This window comes from Ricinus communis, chromosome 7, assembly GCF_019578655.1.
Source record: "Ricinus communis isolate WT05 ecotype wild-type chromosome 7, ASM1957865v1, whole genome shotgun sequence".
NCBI lineage: Eukaryota > Viridiplantae > Streptophyta > Magnoliopsida > Malpighiales > Euphorbiaceae > Ricinus > Ricinus communis.
The window spans coordinates 7,254,650-7,272,379 of NC_063262.1; the positions used below are offsets into that span (position 1 = coordinate 7,254,650).

At 26.4% G+C, this 17,730-nt stretch overlaps 1 protein-coding gene across 1 annotated transcript; it reads left to right on the forward strand.

The window, feature by feature from the left end:
* Positions 1 to 7,724: 7,724 nt before the first annotated feature.
* Positions 7,725 to 8,985, forward strand: LOC8278141 (FCS-Like Zinc finger 5). Its single transcript, XM_002534042.4, has 2 exons — positions 7,725 to 8,182; positions 8,490 to 8,985. The coding sequence occupies exons 1-2, from the start codon at positions 7,842 to 7,844 to the stop codon at positions 8,680 to 8,682; spliced, it is 534 nt and encodes a 177-aa protein (XP_002534088.3). The 5' UTR covers positions 7,725 to 7,841; the 3' UTR covers positions 8,683 to 8,985.
* The last annotated feature ends 8,745 nt before the right edge of the window (positions 8,986 to 17,730 follow it).

Genomic DNA, 17,730 nt, shown 5'->3' on the forward strand with positions numbered 1-17,730 from the left:
TTATTATATATGGATTCACTCTTCATGCTTCCTTGTCCTTTTTTCTCTTTTTTACCACACTTTTTCTCTCTATCACCACTGTTCAAATCCTTTTTCATGGGGAAACACACTTTTTCTTGTACATGTCATCCGTTTTCTTTTGCATATGAACACTGTTTTTACCCCCACCATTATCTATTCATTTCTTCAACTTTGCTGTTGCTTACACTTTGTTACTTTCAAACTGTTCAAAATCTCTAAGACTACCTACTTATTTCATCAATGCTATTTACAAATGTAATTAGAACACATCAAAGATTCAAAAAAAAAAAAAAAAGAAGAAAAGAAAGATAAGTAATGTATTAAAATTCAAGTTAGGCAAAAACATTTTTATCTACTTATAATAATGTTCTTCAATCTTTCATGGAAAATATACTGAAGGGAAACAACATTCTCCCATTAGTGTTTCAAAATAAGTCTAAGAAATAATGTGTAATTTTGTAATATTCAGTCTATGGTTACTAGTGAGCAAAAACCAACTGAATTAAATCTATAACCTATATATAAGAAAAGCCGTTTCTCTAATGAAACTTCACTTAAACAAAATTTCATAAAATATGTCATATATAACTCTAATAAAAAAAAAACATGTGGCTTTAGTGTGGCATGCTTATTATATCAAGTATTTACATAATATAGATATTAGCTTAGAAAAGTTATTGTAAGCATACAATTTATTTTAGTTACTACATGATAATAAATTATCTTATTTATTAAGAAAATGTATGTTTGTTTTATATATATATAATAAGAGAAAAATAAAAATTATGAATTCTAGATCATGAATACAATACGTGATAGTTCAATGAAATAAGTAATAAAAAAATATTAGGTTAATATATGTGTGTGAAAGCTAAAGTTCTTAAAAAAAGAAATAAAAATAATAAAATTTTGGATCAAAAAATTATTACTTGAAAAACTTACGGGATATGAAACATTTATTGATCTAATAGAATAAATAGAGAAATATCAACAAGTTCTTCAGATAAAAGATACACCTCTTTTTTTTCTTTTTTTTTTTTATGAAAGAATATACTAAAAAAGTAAATAATTTTAAATGTTTGAACCTAATAAGACAAAAGCAATAATTGTTTTAAATGTAAGAACTACTTAGTCCAGATATCAAAGAAGAGGTATATATTAATTCCAATTGCTTGCACATCGAACAAGATTGATGATGTTATTACAGTCTTATGTAGGGATGACAATGGATAAACTAGTGCTGTACGTACCTTTATTTATACTTAAAAAATATGTATGTTTCTCTATCCTAGTATGTTTATTTATTCGGAGTTTAAATATTAAACTGTTCTTTTATTTTTATAGACTTTGGATAATCTTGGATTATAATTATTTAAATAATTATTAAAATATAATAGAATTTCTATAAAATAATACTAATAGAACTAAAAATATTATTTGCATAAAAATAAAATTTATTAATTTATCAATATAAAAAAAGAGTTTTATAAGTATTTTTTATTTTGTATAGATTTTTATTATAATTTATGTTTATAAATAAAATAAATATAGCAAGACATATAGGATTCAAAAGTTATCATATAAATAATAAAAATATAATAAATGTTATATATATATATATATATAGTGACTAGAATTTTAAAAATGATAATGAATGTAGTGTAAACTACATAGACATAATAATGAACATAATTTGTAAATTTAATATCCTAGAAGATAAAGTATTATAAAATGCTTTAAGTAAATATAACATAAGGTTGATAAATATTAATTTCATTTTTAGATTCAAGTATTTTCAAAAATTTTCTCCTATAAGGATAGTCATTTGAAAGGTGAAAAAAATCCACATTGATTGATGGGATAAATCAATCAAAATAATAAAAAGCATCCCTCTTGAAGTCAAAATAATTTGTAATAATAGGTCTAGATAAACTCCTTTTTACCATTTGTTCTCTTATTAAATCAACAAATAAATTCTTAAATATTAGAATGAATAAATTGAGAAACTAGAAGTTGTCTATAAATGGATACCTTATTGTCATGATTTTACTATAGTATAAGAAACCTAAATATATTACAAAATTAGTTACATAATTCTTAGCTTATAATCTCATTTAATTAAAGTAATATATATTATATTCTATTAGGCTGTATTAAAATAACAAAAATAAAAAATTTAGAATATTAAAAGAAAAGTTAAGCAATTAAATTTTTTATCTAATTCTTCAAATATAACATATTAGGAAATTAAAATTATAAGATCTCTAATATTGTACATCTAATTTTAATAAGGTATGGATATGGATATAAGTGAAGTATTAAACTATCCATACTCTACCTATATCTAATGCAATTCTTTCGAATATGGAAGATGAATGATAGTAAGACTACATATTTTTCATGTCTAGTAGCATATTTAGGTTTATGCCAAACATTCTAAAGAATTTAGATTTCATTCTTTATTTCTGAAATTATAATATGTGTAACCATTGTTTTTTTATTATACTTTATATAGAACTTGAAACAAATTTTTTTTAACAAAGAGAGTATATTAGTAATATTAAAATAAAGAAATTACATATTGTGCCACTATATAAGTAGGAAGGTTGCAAGACCTAGGAGTAAAAGATCAGGAAATGCTAGAGAAAAGTGGCAACAATTCAAAAATGTCTCCAAAGATAGCAGAAGCCAGAGTTGGAATTCCCTTGATACTCAAAGCCACTTGAATAACTGAAAGAGCATCTCCTTCAAACATCACCGAAGGCCACCCTTTGCTAAGAGTCCAAATCATACTCTCTCTCGAAGCTGAGCTCTCCAATAAAAAGGAGTCACAAATACCAACATAAAGCTTGGAAAAAGAAGTAAGGTGATTGCCATTTGAATCAGAGGCAACAACACTAATAATACCTCTCTTAAATTGTTTCCTGTAAGCCGCCTTAAAGTTGCTTTTTATCCATCCAGGTCGAGTTGGCATTGCAAAAGGCATAAAGCAAAGTTAACTGAAATTCTTTAAAGAATCTATATAAGTTGTCATAGCTTAAAGATAATCATTAGAAGCACATTATGAACAGTAGAAATGACATCATCTTCAATGGATGGCTTGTGTTGAAAGATGAATAGGTTTCTAGTCTTCCAAATATGCTAAAGGACGAAACCAAATATCCAGATGGCCACATCATATGAGGAGTGCTAGACAAATCACTCTCGAGATTATCCCAAATTGAAAATTCATTTGACCCTATAAGAGAACTCGAGAGAAGACCTAAGCGAGAGAGCTAAGACTAGTACAACGTGACAAATTCGAGCCAACAGGAAGGGCATTCATAAGAAACTTCCATAAGGAGATATACAATTAATGAGGTATCCTTAGTGTCCATAGATGCTTCCAATGAGGATGGGATTCTATGGAGTTCAAGAAATAAACAAATCGCAGTGTAGCAAAGGAATTTTGCCATATATAATAGCCTGACCCTACTATAAATTTTCCAGAAGAGTGAAAATGCCAAATAAAGGAATCAGATTTTCCTTTGAAACTAATGGGAATGCTCAAGATTTCCTTAACAGTTTCAAGATAAAACACTTAATAAAGCTTTGAACCCTTCCAACATTTAAAATTAGATCAATAAACATAGTTGTTTTTTATGACAGTAGATATTGAGTTCAATAGTCTGGCCTAGAAAGGATAAGAGAAAGGAATTCAGGAATCTGATCCTGCTTGTACTAATTCGCCATTACATATTTGCCATTGCATACTATGAATAAGTAATTCTTTACCAACACAGAGACTACGCCAAGCCTAAGATGGGTTCAATCCAATGTGACTATGCATAATGTCAGATCGAGCATAATACTTTCCCATTAAAGCACGAGCTAAAAGAGATTTAGAGTTGGAGAAGATACGCCACACTTGCTTGGCTAATAAAGCCAAGTTGAACCTATGTAAGCCCTTAAAATCCATACTCTCTTTGGACTTACTTGTACATAAGGATTTCCAAGAAACCCAATGAATCCTTCTTTCATTTTTGGTCTGTCCCTACCAAAAACTAGCTAGAATATGATTAAACTCTTGACATAAACCTACTGGCAACTAAAAACAACTCATAATGAGCATTGGGATCGCACAAGCCACTACCTTAATAAGCACTTCTTTTCCAATAGGAGACAATAATAATCCTTTCCAACCGAGTACTTTCTTTCTAATCTTTGTAATGATTTCTACAAAGTTTTCTTTTTTGATTTCTTAATTAGATCTGGTAGCCCTAAATAATGATCTAAAAAATCCACTTTGCTGATTTGAAAACTTCGAGCAATATTTGCTCAAAGATTCAAAGGAACATTTGTACTAAAATACAATGTTGATCTTGAAGGATTGATTTCCTACCTGCTTGCTCTACCATAAGATCTTAGTATAGATTTGAGTAATGAGGCAGAAGATGATAAAGCTTCAAAGGAAAACATAAAATCATCGACAAATAGAAGATGATTGATAAATAGACTTGGCCTAGCCACTCTAATGCCTTTAAGTTTACCTTGACGTTGTGCTTGTTGAACATATGTGATAAACCCTCAGCACACAGAAAAAAGATCAACAAGGAGATGGGATCCCCCTATTGAATGCTCCGAGCTAACTGAAAGTAACCTTCCAACGTTCTGTTAATATTAACGGAGTAGAAGTTTGAAGTTATGAACTCCATGGTCCACAATATCCATATTAGAGAAAAACCTAAGACATGTAATATGTGTTTGATATATTCCCACTCTAATTTATCGTAGGCATTTGTCAGATCCATTTTAAGTGTCGTCCCTCTAACTTTCCCTCTTTTAATGCCTTTGAGATGATGAAAAGTTTCATGACAAATAAGAATATTGTATAAGATAAACCTAATAATACTTCCCATAATACTTCGACAATTTTTTATATGTTAAGTGTTTTTCAGTTGTTTATACTCTGATGATAATTATTTTATATATTCTTAAGAAAAATCTCTTAAACAAATTGGAAAAGATATACAAAAGGAGATTGATATTAAGATTTCTCTCTTGAAATTTTCTAAATGCCATTTCCCAAATTGATGCATTCTTTAGTATAGTAACTAGAGACAACACTTGTTTTCCTCTAAACGGAAATACTGTGACGATTCTTCTTCATTTTATCTAATTAAAAAGTCTTTCATCCATAGTTGATAAGTAAAACTTGTGAGAGACAAGTAAACTTAACTACAGTGAAAAAATACATATTATTCTTGTTATAAGGATGAGTTTTTTCTCTGAGCTTCATTGACCGTATTGATTGAATAATTGTACGCAGCATCTTGGTTGTGTTTGACATTGATAAAAAAACATATTCCAATTGATTGCTATACTAAATGACAAATCAACTTTATTATCATTTGGCAAGTTTTTAAACAAGTCCAATTTTTGAATATCATACTCAAATCAATATTAACTCCCATAAAGGAAAACAAACAAACTTCATTAAGAAAGGCAAACAGTAACTCCCATGCAGGAAAACTAACAAACTTCATTAAGAAAGACAAACAGACTCTCATAAGGGTATGTTCTTTTCGTAAAAAATTAAATCTTAAGAATTTAAAGTCCCGAGACTCATAATTTTCAAGCTTTACAATTTATTGTTCTTAATAGGTGAATTTTAAAATTCTATTTTTCATATTTAAAATTTCATTATTCCTTTTATATTAGAAATTACATAGAAGTTTCATAATAAATTCAAATGTTTTACGTATTTTAATATTATAAAATATGCTAATATGATCTTAACTTCTGCTTATTAATTTTTGAATATTAGATATTTATATTAAAATTACAATTGAAATAAAATTTAATATAGAAAAATAACAAAATTAATTTTTTAAATAACAATATTTTAATATTATTAAAGATTATAACTAAAAATTTGAATTTAAATATATAGCTTTAAATCTTTATCTTTTGGATTTAGAGTATTTAAAAAGTCTAAGGCTAAAAATACTTTAGAAATTATCTTTCTTATATATCTAAATTTATTTTTTACAAATTTAAATTCTTACGAATTTAAATTTTAATCTTCAATTATATAAAAAACAGTTGAATTTTGTAAATTTCTTACAACTCTAATTTCTATCATTATTTTCTTATTAAAGAACAAACCCTAAAGGAAAAAAGAAACAAACTCCTATAAAGGGAGAAAAAACGAAAGACTTATGATATTTCATCAACAAAACTAACAAATAACTAAAAAAGAAAAAGTAAGTCTAACATAAAATTCTAAATAAATTCTCAACCAAATAAATTTATCTTTATTGAGAGGTCTTGATCATTTTCAAAAGTTGAAATCTCAATAATTATTAAATGTTTTCATATGTTTTTAATTTGCCACCTATTTTTCAAATTCTCTACTAAAAAAATATAGGAGTTTCTATCAAAATCGATACATTCTAACCAATTATACAAATAAAATAAAAATATAATTTGTTTGTTTATTATAATTAAAAAAATTATTAGAAGAAAAAGAAAAAAAAAACTAATGAAGAATTAAAATTAGCTATTATTAACAGTAAAGAAAAGCCGCTGACAACAGTAAAAGAAAAGTGTAGAATTGGAGTTAGACGATTTTTCTTGTTACTTATACTATTATCTAATTAATTAAGTTATTACTCAATTTAATTGAATAGAATTCAGATAAATACCGACAAATTGAATGTAAATTGCCACCCCAACCATTTTAATTTCCAAATATTCTATTAAGTCTTTATATTTCGGCTATTTTATATTTAATTTCCAAATACATATATTTTAGCTTCTATAAAAAATTTTATAAAATAATATCTTCTATACTTCAAATAATTGAAAAATTAAACATATATTTATTTTAAACTGCTATAATACTCATTACCGGCAATCACCACCGTCGTTATCATTCCTTTCATCACCCAAATCGCTGTCATTAAGCTCCAAGTTTTGATAGACTTTATTTCTTTTATTAATGTAATTTTAAAAGTATATTAGGAATGACTCAATTGGATTTATTTTTAGATATCGTCTCCAAAAGTTTATTTCTAGAGCTAGAAAATATTTCTATTTAAATTTAAATACAGTGAGTACTATTTCACTTAAATAGAAAATTAAACTGGATCATTTTAATTTAGAAATTTAATATTTTTTTAGTTTGATTTTATTTTAAATGGTTTCAAAATAAATATCTTTTATATTATTAAATTATAAATTTTTCATAAATACTATAATTAAAAAATTTTAAGGATTGAATATTTTGCTATATTATAATTTTATTTTTAAATGAAGTCAAATTTATAACACTTATGAGAACTCACAAGATTATTTATCAGGTTAAATATATATCCACTTGCTGATTGACTGAAAATGTATGCATGCAGGCCATTTATATCTGATAAAAATAAGGCCATTTACGTGTTTAAATGGTAACAAGAATACGGTTTCAAGTGCTTAAATGCTAAAATAATAAGTTGAAGGGTCTAAAAGAATTAAACTGTTAACTCTGAATGTCTATATATGCATTAATCCAAAAAAAATAAATGAGTAAGCAAATAAAAAATAATTTAAAGAGCATTAAAGCAAAGGAGAGAGAGAGATGGAATGACGTGGAGTTCATAGGACCCAGTGCCCGCAAGCAACGGCCAAGATTCTATCCGAGTCTCCTTCTTCCATTCCTCCATTTTATCTTCTCTGCTTACCCTTCTCATTCTCTCCAACTCTACAACTCTCAAACCACACTCTCTCTCTCTCTCTCTCTCTATCTTTGCTGTACTTTCTTTCTTTATAGAAAGAAAAAGAAAAAAGAAAAGATGTTGCTGGGGAAGCGTCCACGGCCACCTATCAGAAGAACAACAAGCATGTCAGGCATTAACGTTGATCTTCCTAACATCGATGCTCTAGAGGCCTCTGATTATCAAAATCATCATCCGAATAACAATAATAATCATAGTAATAGCAGTAACAATCATAACAGCCAGCAATATGGTTCATACGAATACGATCAACGTTTTTTGGCTGCCACCATGTTATCACCAAGAAACGTCCCAACAAGAAGAAATTCTGCTGATTACTTGGAAACTGCTAATTTCTTGAGGACTTGTGGCCTCTGTCAACGCCGTTTGGCTCCTGGGAAAGATATTTACATGTACAGGTATATTTGGTTTCTTTTACTTCAACTTCTTTGATGGGTTTCCTCTTTTCCTTTTCCTTTTCCTTTTGGCTTTTCTTTTTCTTCTTTTCTTGAATGATTTTAGTTTTGAAGATTGGCCAATATATATTTAAAAGGTCAATATATTATTAGCTAGAGTTTGTTTTACTTGTGGTTTATGAATATATGCAAACTTGAATCGTAATCAAAGTTCGTTGCAGTATTTATTTTTTGTTTATACAAATAATTTGATTTATATATGTTAATTTGTTGTTGATAATTTTGTTAAAAATTATTTGTTATATGGCAGGGGGGATACAGCCTTTTGTAGTCTAGAGTGCAGAGAAAAACAGATGAAGCATGATGAGAGAAAAGAAAAGTGTATTAATGCTATTATGGGATCAAAGAAGGAAGATCGCCATGCATCACCATCCACAACTAATTCAGCTTCCAAATCTTCTTCTTCTTCTTCTAGGAAAACTGAGACTGTGGCTGCTGCTTGACTTGGAAGACTGTAGACAGATATAATAGGCATGGAGGGAGGGAGAGAGAGAGAGAGAGAGAGTGTCCATTGGCCCATCAAGCTCCATTAATTCACTGAACCCATCAACAAAAATCATTTTACATGATGAGTTATAATGATGAAAGATATTATGATTAATTAATAATTACTTTTAATTGGGTTAAATTATGTAAGAAAAAAGAAAAGAAAATGGCAGGGGGTGCTGTTATGTATGGATGCTTCTTAATGGAGATGGTATGCTAGGCTCTTTGAATCTGAAAGTTTCTTGTTTTTATTTTGCCTATACTCTTCTTATGCCTTCTCTTTCTAATTAGGACCGGCTTAAAATTTAAACTCCACAATGTTGAAATAATCTCTCTCTCTCTCTCAGTACATTAACAAAAAAGAAAAATCAACATGAATATTCATGATTCTTAAACAAAATCACAATGAATATTCATGATTCTTAATTATTTACAAGTATCTATATCAATTAATTACTTTTAATTTTTTGAAGTAATCATTTCAATTATTAAATATAATAAATGATATATACTTTTGATCTTGAGTAACAAAATGATGGGTGTAGTTGTCGTGTATTATTATTATTATTATTATTATTATTATTATTATTATTATTATTATTATTACTCCAACATAATATGCCCAGAGTGAGATATGAATAATAAAATGAAGTCCGGGATTGCGATGGGTTTACTTCATTAATGCCATCATTTTATTGTGTAATAGCCTGCTTAATTAAGAATGATTTAAATAAATTAATTAAGTGTGATGTGTGGAACCTTCGCAAATGCCATAAAAGTAAATTATGGGAATAGTAACTAATCCTCGGATTAAATAAGCAAGAGATTGCCAATAAAAAGAATAAAAAAAAGAAAAACAAGATTTGATAGAGTCAGCTCAACTTTTCTTTCTTTTCTTTTTCTTTTACATACCTACGCACTTAGATTTTATCTCCAACCTTCCATGTCTAATAATGGAGATTTTTCCTTCCTTTATATTTTCTTGGAATTTTGTCTTTTAAATTATTAAAGATAACATCAACATTTTCATCTCTATTTTATATTGGTGTTTTCCAAATATTTGGCCTTAGGGATCTTTCTTTTCGAGCATAATAGAAACTGACTACTTTAATAAATTAAAATAAGCATAGAATTGTCTGATTTTGAATAAAATATTATATAAATTATTTAGAGACTTATGTAATTTTAAAATTTTAATTCTATTAATATAGTTTCATTAAGTCTAACCGGAAGGGTAAAATTGATTGCATGATGATATTATTAGTCAATAAAGAACAAAGAAAATCTTAAAAATTCTTTTTAATAAATGTGAAAAGAATATTAAATAAATTACTACAGTAACAATTTTAATCTAGCTGTATATTTAAAATTTAAAATTCAATTATAAATTTTACATTCTTTTAATCTAGAAATTTATCACATAATTCAATTGGGCGAAAACCTATTTTGAGCGTAGCCGTAGCTTATTATTTTCTCCTTAGCGATTTCCACTGAACGAAGCATGCAATGGGTACATATATCTATGATAACTAGTCAAATGTAATAAGAATCCATTAACAAACACCCCAGCAATACAAATCTAAACAAAATGTCTATGAAGCCATCCATAGAAAAAAAAATAAAAAATAATTTGCATGTAATTTCATTTTGATCATAAAATTTTAATTTATTTTATTTCAAACAATATCATTAATTATATTTTAATTTAATAATTTCGTAAATAAAAATTAAAAAAATACTAAAAATAGCCGATGAAAAAAATATAATATATCAATAGTTTATTAAATGGAGACTAAATTATAACAAAAATTAAAATTAAATAATTAAAGTAAAATATATTAAAATTCTATGACTAAGATGAATTAAAATAGAAAATTGAACGATCATCTATATTATTAATTTTAAGGAAAGAAAGAAACAAATTAAGGAAAAGAAAATAAATGGTGCAGGTAAAAAAGAAATATATGAAGGCCTTAAAATCATGGCATAAGCCAAAAGAGATCCACTTTATATTTAGTGATGTATGGCAAGTGGAGAAGCACCACTCTTCGTTTCAACCATGAAAGTGCCGTTTACGTTTGCAGTGGTCCCTAAACAACAAAAGTTTTTATTTCTTTCCTTATACCTTTCACATTTTTTTGTCAATTTTTGGTGATGTAATCGCCACTTGGGGTATTTTAATTACTAGATTCTGCTTTAATTTTTTCCCTTTTCAAACTTTGAGGATGCCAATTCTTTTTGACGGTCCATGAATTTTGAAACTTTTAGACAAATAATGATGCAAACTAGAAAAGGGTAAATCAAATTGGTTCCCTTGTTGAATTATGCTCCCCATTTGTAATTCTTCCTTTTCTTTACTTTCCCTCATCTCTAGCTAATTCGATGCCCTAACAATCTTTAACTATTCCTCTTTTCTAAATATTTATTTGTCATTACAATTAATATGTATTGTGAAAGATGCCTGTAATTAAGGGTGTATAGCCATGATTGATGAGTCATATTCATGTTGTTTATTCCCTTAATTTAAAAGAGTTGTTTTAAACGAAACAAGAAGTAACCCAAGAATTTAATTAGAAAGAAGAAAAAGGAAAACGAAAGAAAATGAAAAGGAAAAGAAGCCAAAGAAGCAGAGGCACCGTCAGCTGGGTATAATCTTTCCCATTAAAATTGAAAGAGATTCATTTGGTGTTTTATGTTGATTGATTGAAACTAGTTGTTATGTAATTTGTAAATCGTTTAAATCAAAGTTAACTAAATTAAATGTATTTTATATTATGATATTTATTAGTCGCGATTTAATTTGATATATATATATATATATATATATATATATATATATATATATATATATATATATATAGTTTATAATTTTAGCTTTAAAATTATTAAATTTTGAATTGAATTATTTTTTATAATAGTTAATTCAATTTAAATGTATTTTTCAAATCGAATCAAATTAACCAATGTACACTCCGATGAGTTGGTATGTTGCTTTGGGGCCCTAGACAATTCTTCATAAAGTCCCATACTCTTTTGTCCCCTTAAGGGACCACCCACTTGTGTTTTCATCATCTAGCTATTTTCTAATAATAATAATAATAATAATAATAATAATAATAATAATAATATAAGATTATTATTATTATTATTATATGACAAACTAGTTATCCTATTTTCTAAATTTTCATTTTAGAATTAGAATAAAGAAAAATAATATGTGCTGCCATCAAGAACTTATGATAAAGAGATTAAGAGAAATGCATTAACATTTAATAACATATTTTAGCTGGTTAAAACTATTTTTTGTTCGTCCGCTATAGCAAATTACACCTATAGATATCCAAGAGTGCGTAGATAAGATAGTAAAGATCTCCTCTAACTTAACTAAGGTATTAAATTCAAATATTAGATATGTAATTGTCTTAAGATTTTTAAAATATTATTTTATCAACTATAAAAATTCTACTCGGCGTTCTCTAATTTAACTCTAAAAGAATAAAAAACAACCCTCAAAGTTTGAGTTACTAAAAGTTGTGAATTCAACCAATCCCAAATAAGAGATGATGGCATTAAGATGCAGACACTGCAAAAATAATTTAAATTAATAATTCAGTGGGTGGTTGGTCATTGTTCATGCGATTATCTAAGACAGAATTGTGAGACAAAAATAAATGACACTGTTTTTATGTGGATCCTGAATTCTGTATCAATGTAAAAATATGTAAAACACATAGTTAAATAGTCGGCAGTGGTTGCCTTTGCTCTCCAATTTATTATTTTGAATAAAATCAACTCACACTGATAGTACATATATATTTTAATTTAAATAAATATTTACAAAAAGTTTTTTTTTTCTTCTTTGTATAGAAAATTAAATAAATAAATTTCACAGGAAAGAAAAAGAAACTCCTTATTAATTATTAGAAGTGTGGACAACGGAGAGACTTATTGTTTGGTCCCCTCCGGTTGAAAATGGGTGAACGGAGACTTATTGGTTTTGGGAGGAGGTTTTAGACGTACTAATCTTGGTTTTTGCAATCACAACGTTATGATGGCTGAGCTGTGAAGAGTTTATGACGGTCTGCGTACGACATGGCACAAGAATTTCAAGCAAAAGTTATTGTTGAGTCAGTCAGGATATTACAACTCTGTTTGTGGAGTTGCTCATGGGAAAAGTTCAAAGTGATCTTAGGAATAGGAATATACAACTTGTGAATAAGAATATGGCCATGGCCCAATAGAATTTCAGTAAATTCTCTCTACAAATTATACTCTGTATAGAAATAAGGAGTAAAAACTTTCAGCTTCAAACTTTTTATTGTAATAAGTCATATATTTTTTAAAAAAATTAAATAGTATATCTATTTTTTTATATTTTTTACTTTTGTACCTCATGTTTGAAATTTTATATTTTTGTTAATCTAATTTCTTCATTTTTTTTTTACATTTTTAAACATCTGTTTTACTTATATATATTTTTAGATAATATTTTTCTATACTTTTATATGCTAAGCTATACTATATATTGTTAAATATATAATATACTTAAAATATATTAATAATATACTTTGATGATACTCTCTATATACTCGAAATAACTTGAAATAAATTTTATACTTATGATATATTCAAAATATATTATATACTGTTTAACTATGAAATTTGAAAAATTATAATCCCTCGGTATGAGAATGCATGTTTAATCAAAGTTTATATACCTTTATGGTTTTTTTCCAATGTCTAATATGGTGAAGAAAATAGGTATTGTATTCATCTTTATGTGGAAAAAATTAAACAAAAATAATTTAAAAATTTGAATAAAAATTAAACTTGAACCATAATATCATATACTTGAAATAAACTCATTATATATTTATTATTTTTTTTAAAAGTTTTTAATTTTTTCAGATTAATAGTTTGTTTCCAAAATTTGAAAAAGTCGGAATATGTGTTAACTTTTTCTTGGTAATATCATCCACTTTAGGACAATAGTAAGTAACTACTTAAAATGACATGTTGGGAATGAAAGTAAGTAATTAAATCTTGATAGCAACCAAATTCAACAATTTTATAGCATTCCCCATTTTTAGTTCAGTTTCAAAAATAAGTTCATTCAAAGCTAGTTCAATCTTTGTATCATTGGAAGCACGACTCGGATATGGTCTCACTGGTATGTATAATCTTGACTTGGCCACCCTAGCAATATCTATGAAGTTAAAAAGAGATTGTAAGTTTTCATACTACTTTATTAATACTTATAACTATTAAGAAAATATACAAAGCAAATAGGCTCTTAATCCATCAATTTTCAATTGTTTCTACGACATAATAGCATATCTACTGCTCAAATTGCTATACAAATCCAACTTTAAATAGATAGCCTTTTTCGATGATTAAAAAAAAAAACAGCGTCTTCACTCCAATAGATACCATAATCTATATTGGATTAATGCTGTTAAAAGAAAATTACTTTTCTTTCCCTCTACAGAAAATAAACAGTTGTAATGATGCCCAATCTTCTGATACAACATATTGATTTTGTACTCACCAAAGTGACATCATCGGCTCTTTTGATTCTTAACAAACACCACTTTTCTACCTCAACCACCTCCATAAATTTATATATTCAGACATCTTCATCTTTCCGAAAGATCTTAGACGTTGTCCACTATGGTGGCAGCTCCCGCTATTGCCACCATCGCAACGACTTGGCATCCACCACCACAAGACAAGAAGAATGAAAAATCAAAAAATCAAAAAAATTATCGGATCTGTTGAATATAGTAAAAGTAGAGAATGAGATAGAAATGAAAATTAAAGTAGAAAAATAGAGAAGTTAGAAAGTAGAAGAAAGTAGAAGAATTTCGTGAAACGTATAATAGTTGACGTAAATTTATGAGTTTTTAGAACTTGATGTACAAATATTAGTTGGTTTAATTTTTTAGGCATTTGTGTAGAAATTTCATTTTAAAGCCTCATCTTAAGAAAATAATTTTATACATAGTAATATTTGTATATCTAATTTAAAAAAAAATATATAATATGTTATATTTTATCTTATTGTAATATTGTTTTCTCTTATCAATCTTATTTGTATAATATAATAAGATATTAGCGCATTTTATCTTTAGTTTCTATCATCTCACTAAGAAATGAAATATTAAATTTAAAGAAAAAAATTTAATACTCAAACCTCCATTAAATTATAACCTCCTCATAGTTATAAATTTTATTTGGTCCCAAGTGTATGACTATAAATAGGTTTTACTATATTCTCTAAATTTCTTTTTAGGTTATTAGAAATGTTCCATATATACCTTTTTTTATGAAATTATAAATAAATAATTTTTATTTAATTTATCTTGAAATACATGTACTCTAGTAACATTCTCTATTTTACTTTTTAAATAATTTTTATTAATAAAAAAATGAATTAATATGAAATAAAATATGACTCTTAAAAAAAAAAAGAGAAAGTAAAAAAGAGAGACAATAACATATTCTTAAGAGCATCCCAACAAGCTCTTACATTATACTCCTTCTCTATTTTAAGAATATATCCAAAAATGACTTAAGAGCTTTCAAAATACTTCTTAATTTATTCTTTTTTTTTTTAAAAATAACTTAAGAACTATATTCTTTCTTAAATTTAAAGAGAAATTATGCAATTTAAATTATTTTAAGAAAGAATGATAAATTAGAGAATCTCTTAGAATCAAATTTTTGACTATCCTCTCTGTAATAGAGAATGAGCATGCTTTAAGAGCTTGTTGAGATACCGGTAGAACATTCTATTAGTACTTTTTATATGGCTCCTTATTAAATTAACTTTTTATTTTAGTTAATCTTGAAATATGTGTATATTTCAATAACTTTTTATTTTACACCTTAATTAACTTTTTTTAATAAAAAAAGAAAAGAGGAAATATAACTCTTAAAGAAAAATGAGAGAAAAAAAGTAAAGGAAATAGATAATGAAATATTTTTAAGAGTAGTATTTTTTTTCTTAGTAATTTTAAAGAGAGAAAATATGGCTCTTAAAATTTTTTAGAAAAAGAGAATGAATTAGAAATACCTTAGAATCCTAAATTTTAAATATAAAAGGAATATAATTTAAGATATTATTGAGATGCTATTACACTTTGTCTCATTAAAAAAGTAAATAAAATAAGAAAATCAAACGTAAAAGGGCTTAAGTTCACAATCAAAACATCTAGAAGAAAAGAAAGAATATATCAATGTTCTTCAATGTTTTAGAAAGAGACATTTATGTATACGAAATCTGCCCATTTTCTTTTAGCAGTTTAGTGTCCTTTTAAAATCTTTTTTAAAATACTCTTAAAATACTCTTTAATCTTTGAATAATCTGATTATATAAACTATCATTAATAATTCTTATATTATTTCTAAAATCTAAAGACTGAAAAAGCCCCAAACATAAATATGAAGAAAATAATATAACTTTATAAAGAAAAACTCATAGATTCCACATAGAATGATATATTTTCTTTTAAAAAAATTGAACATAAGAAATTATAAAAATAATAGATCTATATTCCTATTTGACTAAAATAATAAACTAAAACTATAAAATATAAAATATAAAAAATGTAAAAAGATGATTAAAGAAAAATATAGAATACAATATATATATAAAATAATTCTTTTTATATAATAGCAAGTAAACATATTTTACAAATTTTATAAATCAAATATGAAAATGAAAAAAAATTTCTAAAATAAAAAAATTCTCTATAAATAAACAGATCCCTAAAAATGCACTAGTCCTACTATCTTTTTACCTTAATTACCCTTTAGCTCCAACATAAATAAAATGTTTCTAACAAAAATAATTTTTTTTATTATTTATTAAAAGATAAAAATTATTTTACCTAAGAGGTTTTGTCAGTTGGTAAGAGAAGTGTTCTCTTTTCTTGTCAGCCAGTTTCGATTCTTTTAAAAAATCCTTAAAAAATTATTTTTGAATTCCAAATATAGGAGAAATATGACTTTAAAATTGCAGATATGGGCAAAATGTAGCTTTAAAATCGCACAGAAAAAACATTAAATTCTGAATATTATAATAAAAAAAGGAATAATAATCGTTTCAATTTGAATATTTGATCATATATATGTATATATAAATATTGAAAAAGATGGCTCCTATTTTCATTACTTTGACAAACAATGTGAAAACTAGTTCAATATCATGAAGCTTGTGTACCGTGCGATTTCAGGTGTCTTCTTCATTAATTAGTTTATATATGTCACTTCAGCCTCAATAATGTGTGGCCCCTAACATTCGACCTGTAATTAATCCTTAAATTATAATATTGATTGTAGATAAGTATACATCACAGACATAAGCTAATAACATAAAACAATGATCAAAGAACAACTATACCCTAGCTTATAATAATAATTAACCAATTAAATTATCATTATTCTAAAGCCCGATCAATGTACCCATTCAATTTCTATTTCAACTTTCAATTGTCTCATAATTAATCAACCAGGCAATTATTATTATTATTTTTTAATTATTTTATTATTTAACATCCCCATCTCAATTCTCATGATTGGTCATTCATATTCCAAAATTCATAAATTATTTATTAATTTCCCTTTCGGCTATTATAATAATTGCAACCAAATCCTTAACAGGAGCTGGAAAGATTTGTTATGATTCTTTTTTTCTTTTACTAAAGAGTCAATGCCTCTCTCTAATTGGGCCACTAGCTACCCAATTATGCAAACTATGAAAATAAGTTTCCTCTTTGTCAAATAATTATGCTGCCTTGCCTAGCTTAGTTCCACTATTTCTTTATTTATTATTTTATATCCAGAAAAAAATGAAGCAAACTAGAAAATTAGAAATTTTCAAGTTTTTGAATCTCTTTTCTTAAAAAACTTTCCAAGATTGAATTTTTTATATGTTGGGGATTAGGGTGGCAACCCATTTGCATGCTTCCTGCCTAGAAATGGGAGATCGTACCACTAACAAT

Bases quoted from the DNA above. Each gene is read 5' to 3' on its own strand.
- LOC8278141 (XM_002534042.4), top strand. From the start codon at position 7,842: ATGTTGCTGGGGAAGCGTCCACGGCCACCTATCAGAAGAACAACAAGC. The intron at 8,183-8,489 runs GTATATTTGGTT...GTTATATGGCAG, and splicing joins AAAGATATTTACATGTACAG to GGGGGATACAGCCTTTTGTA.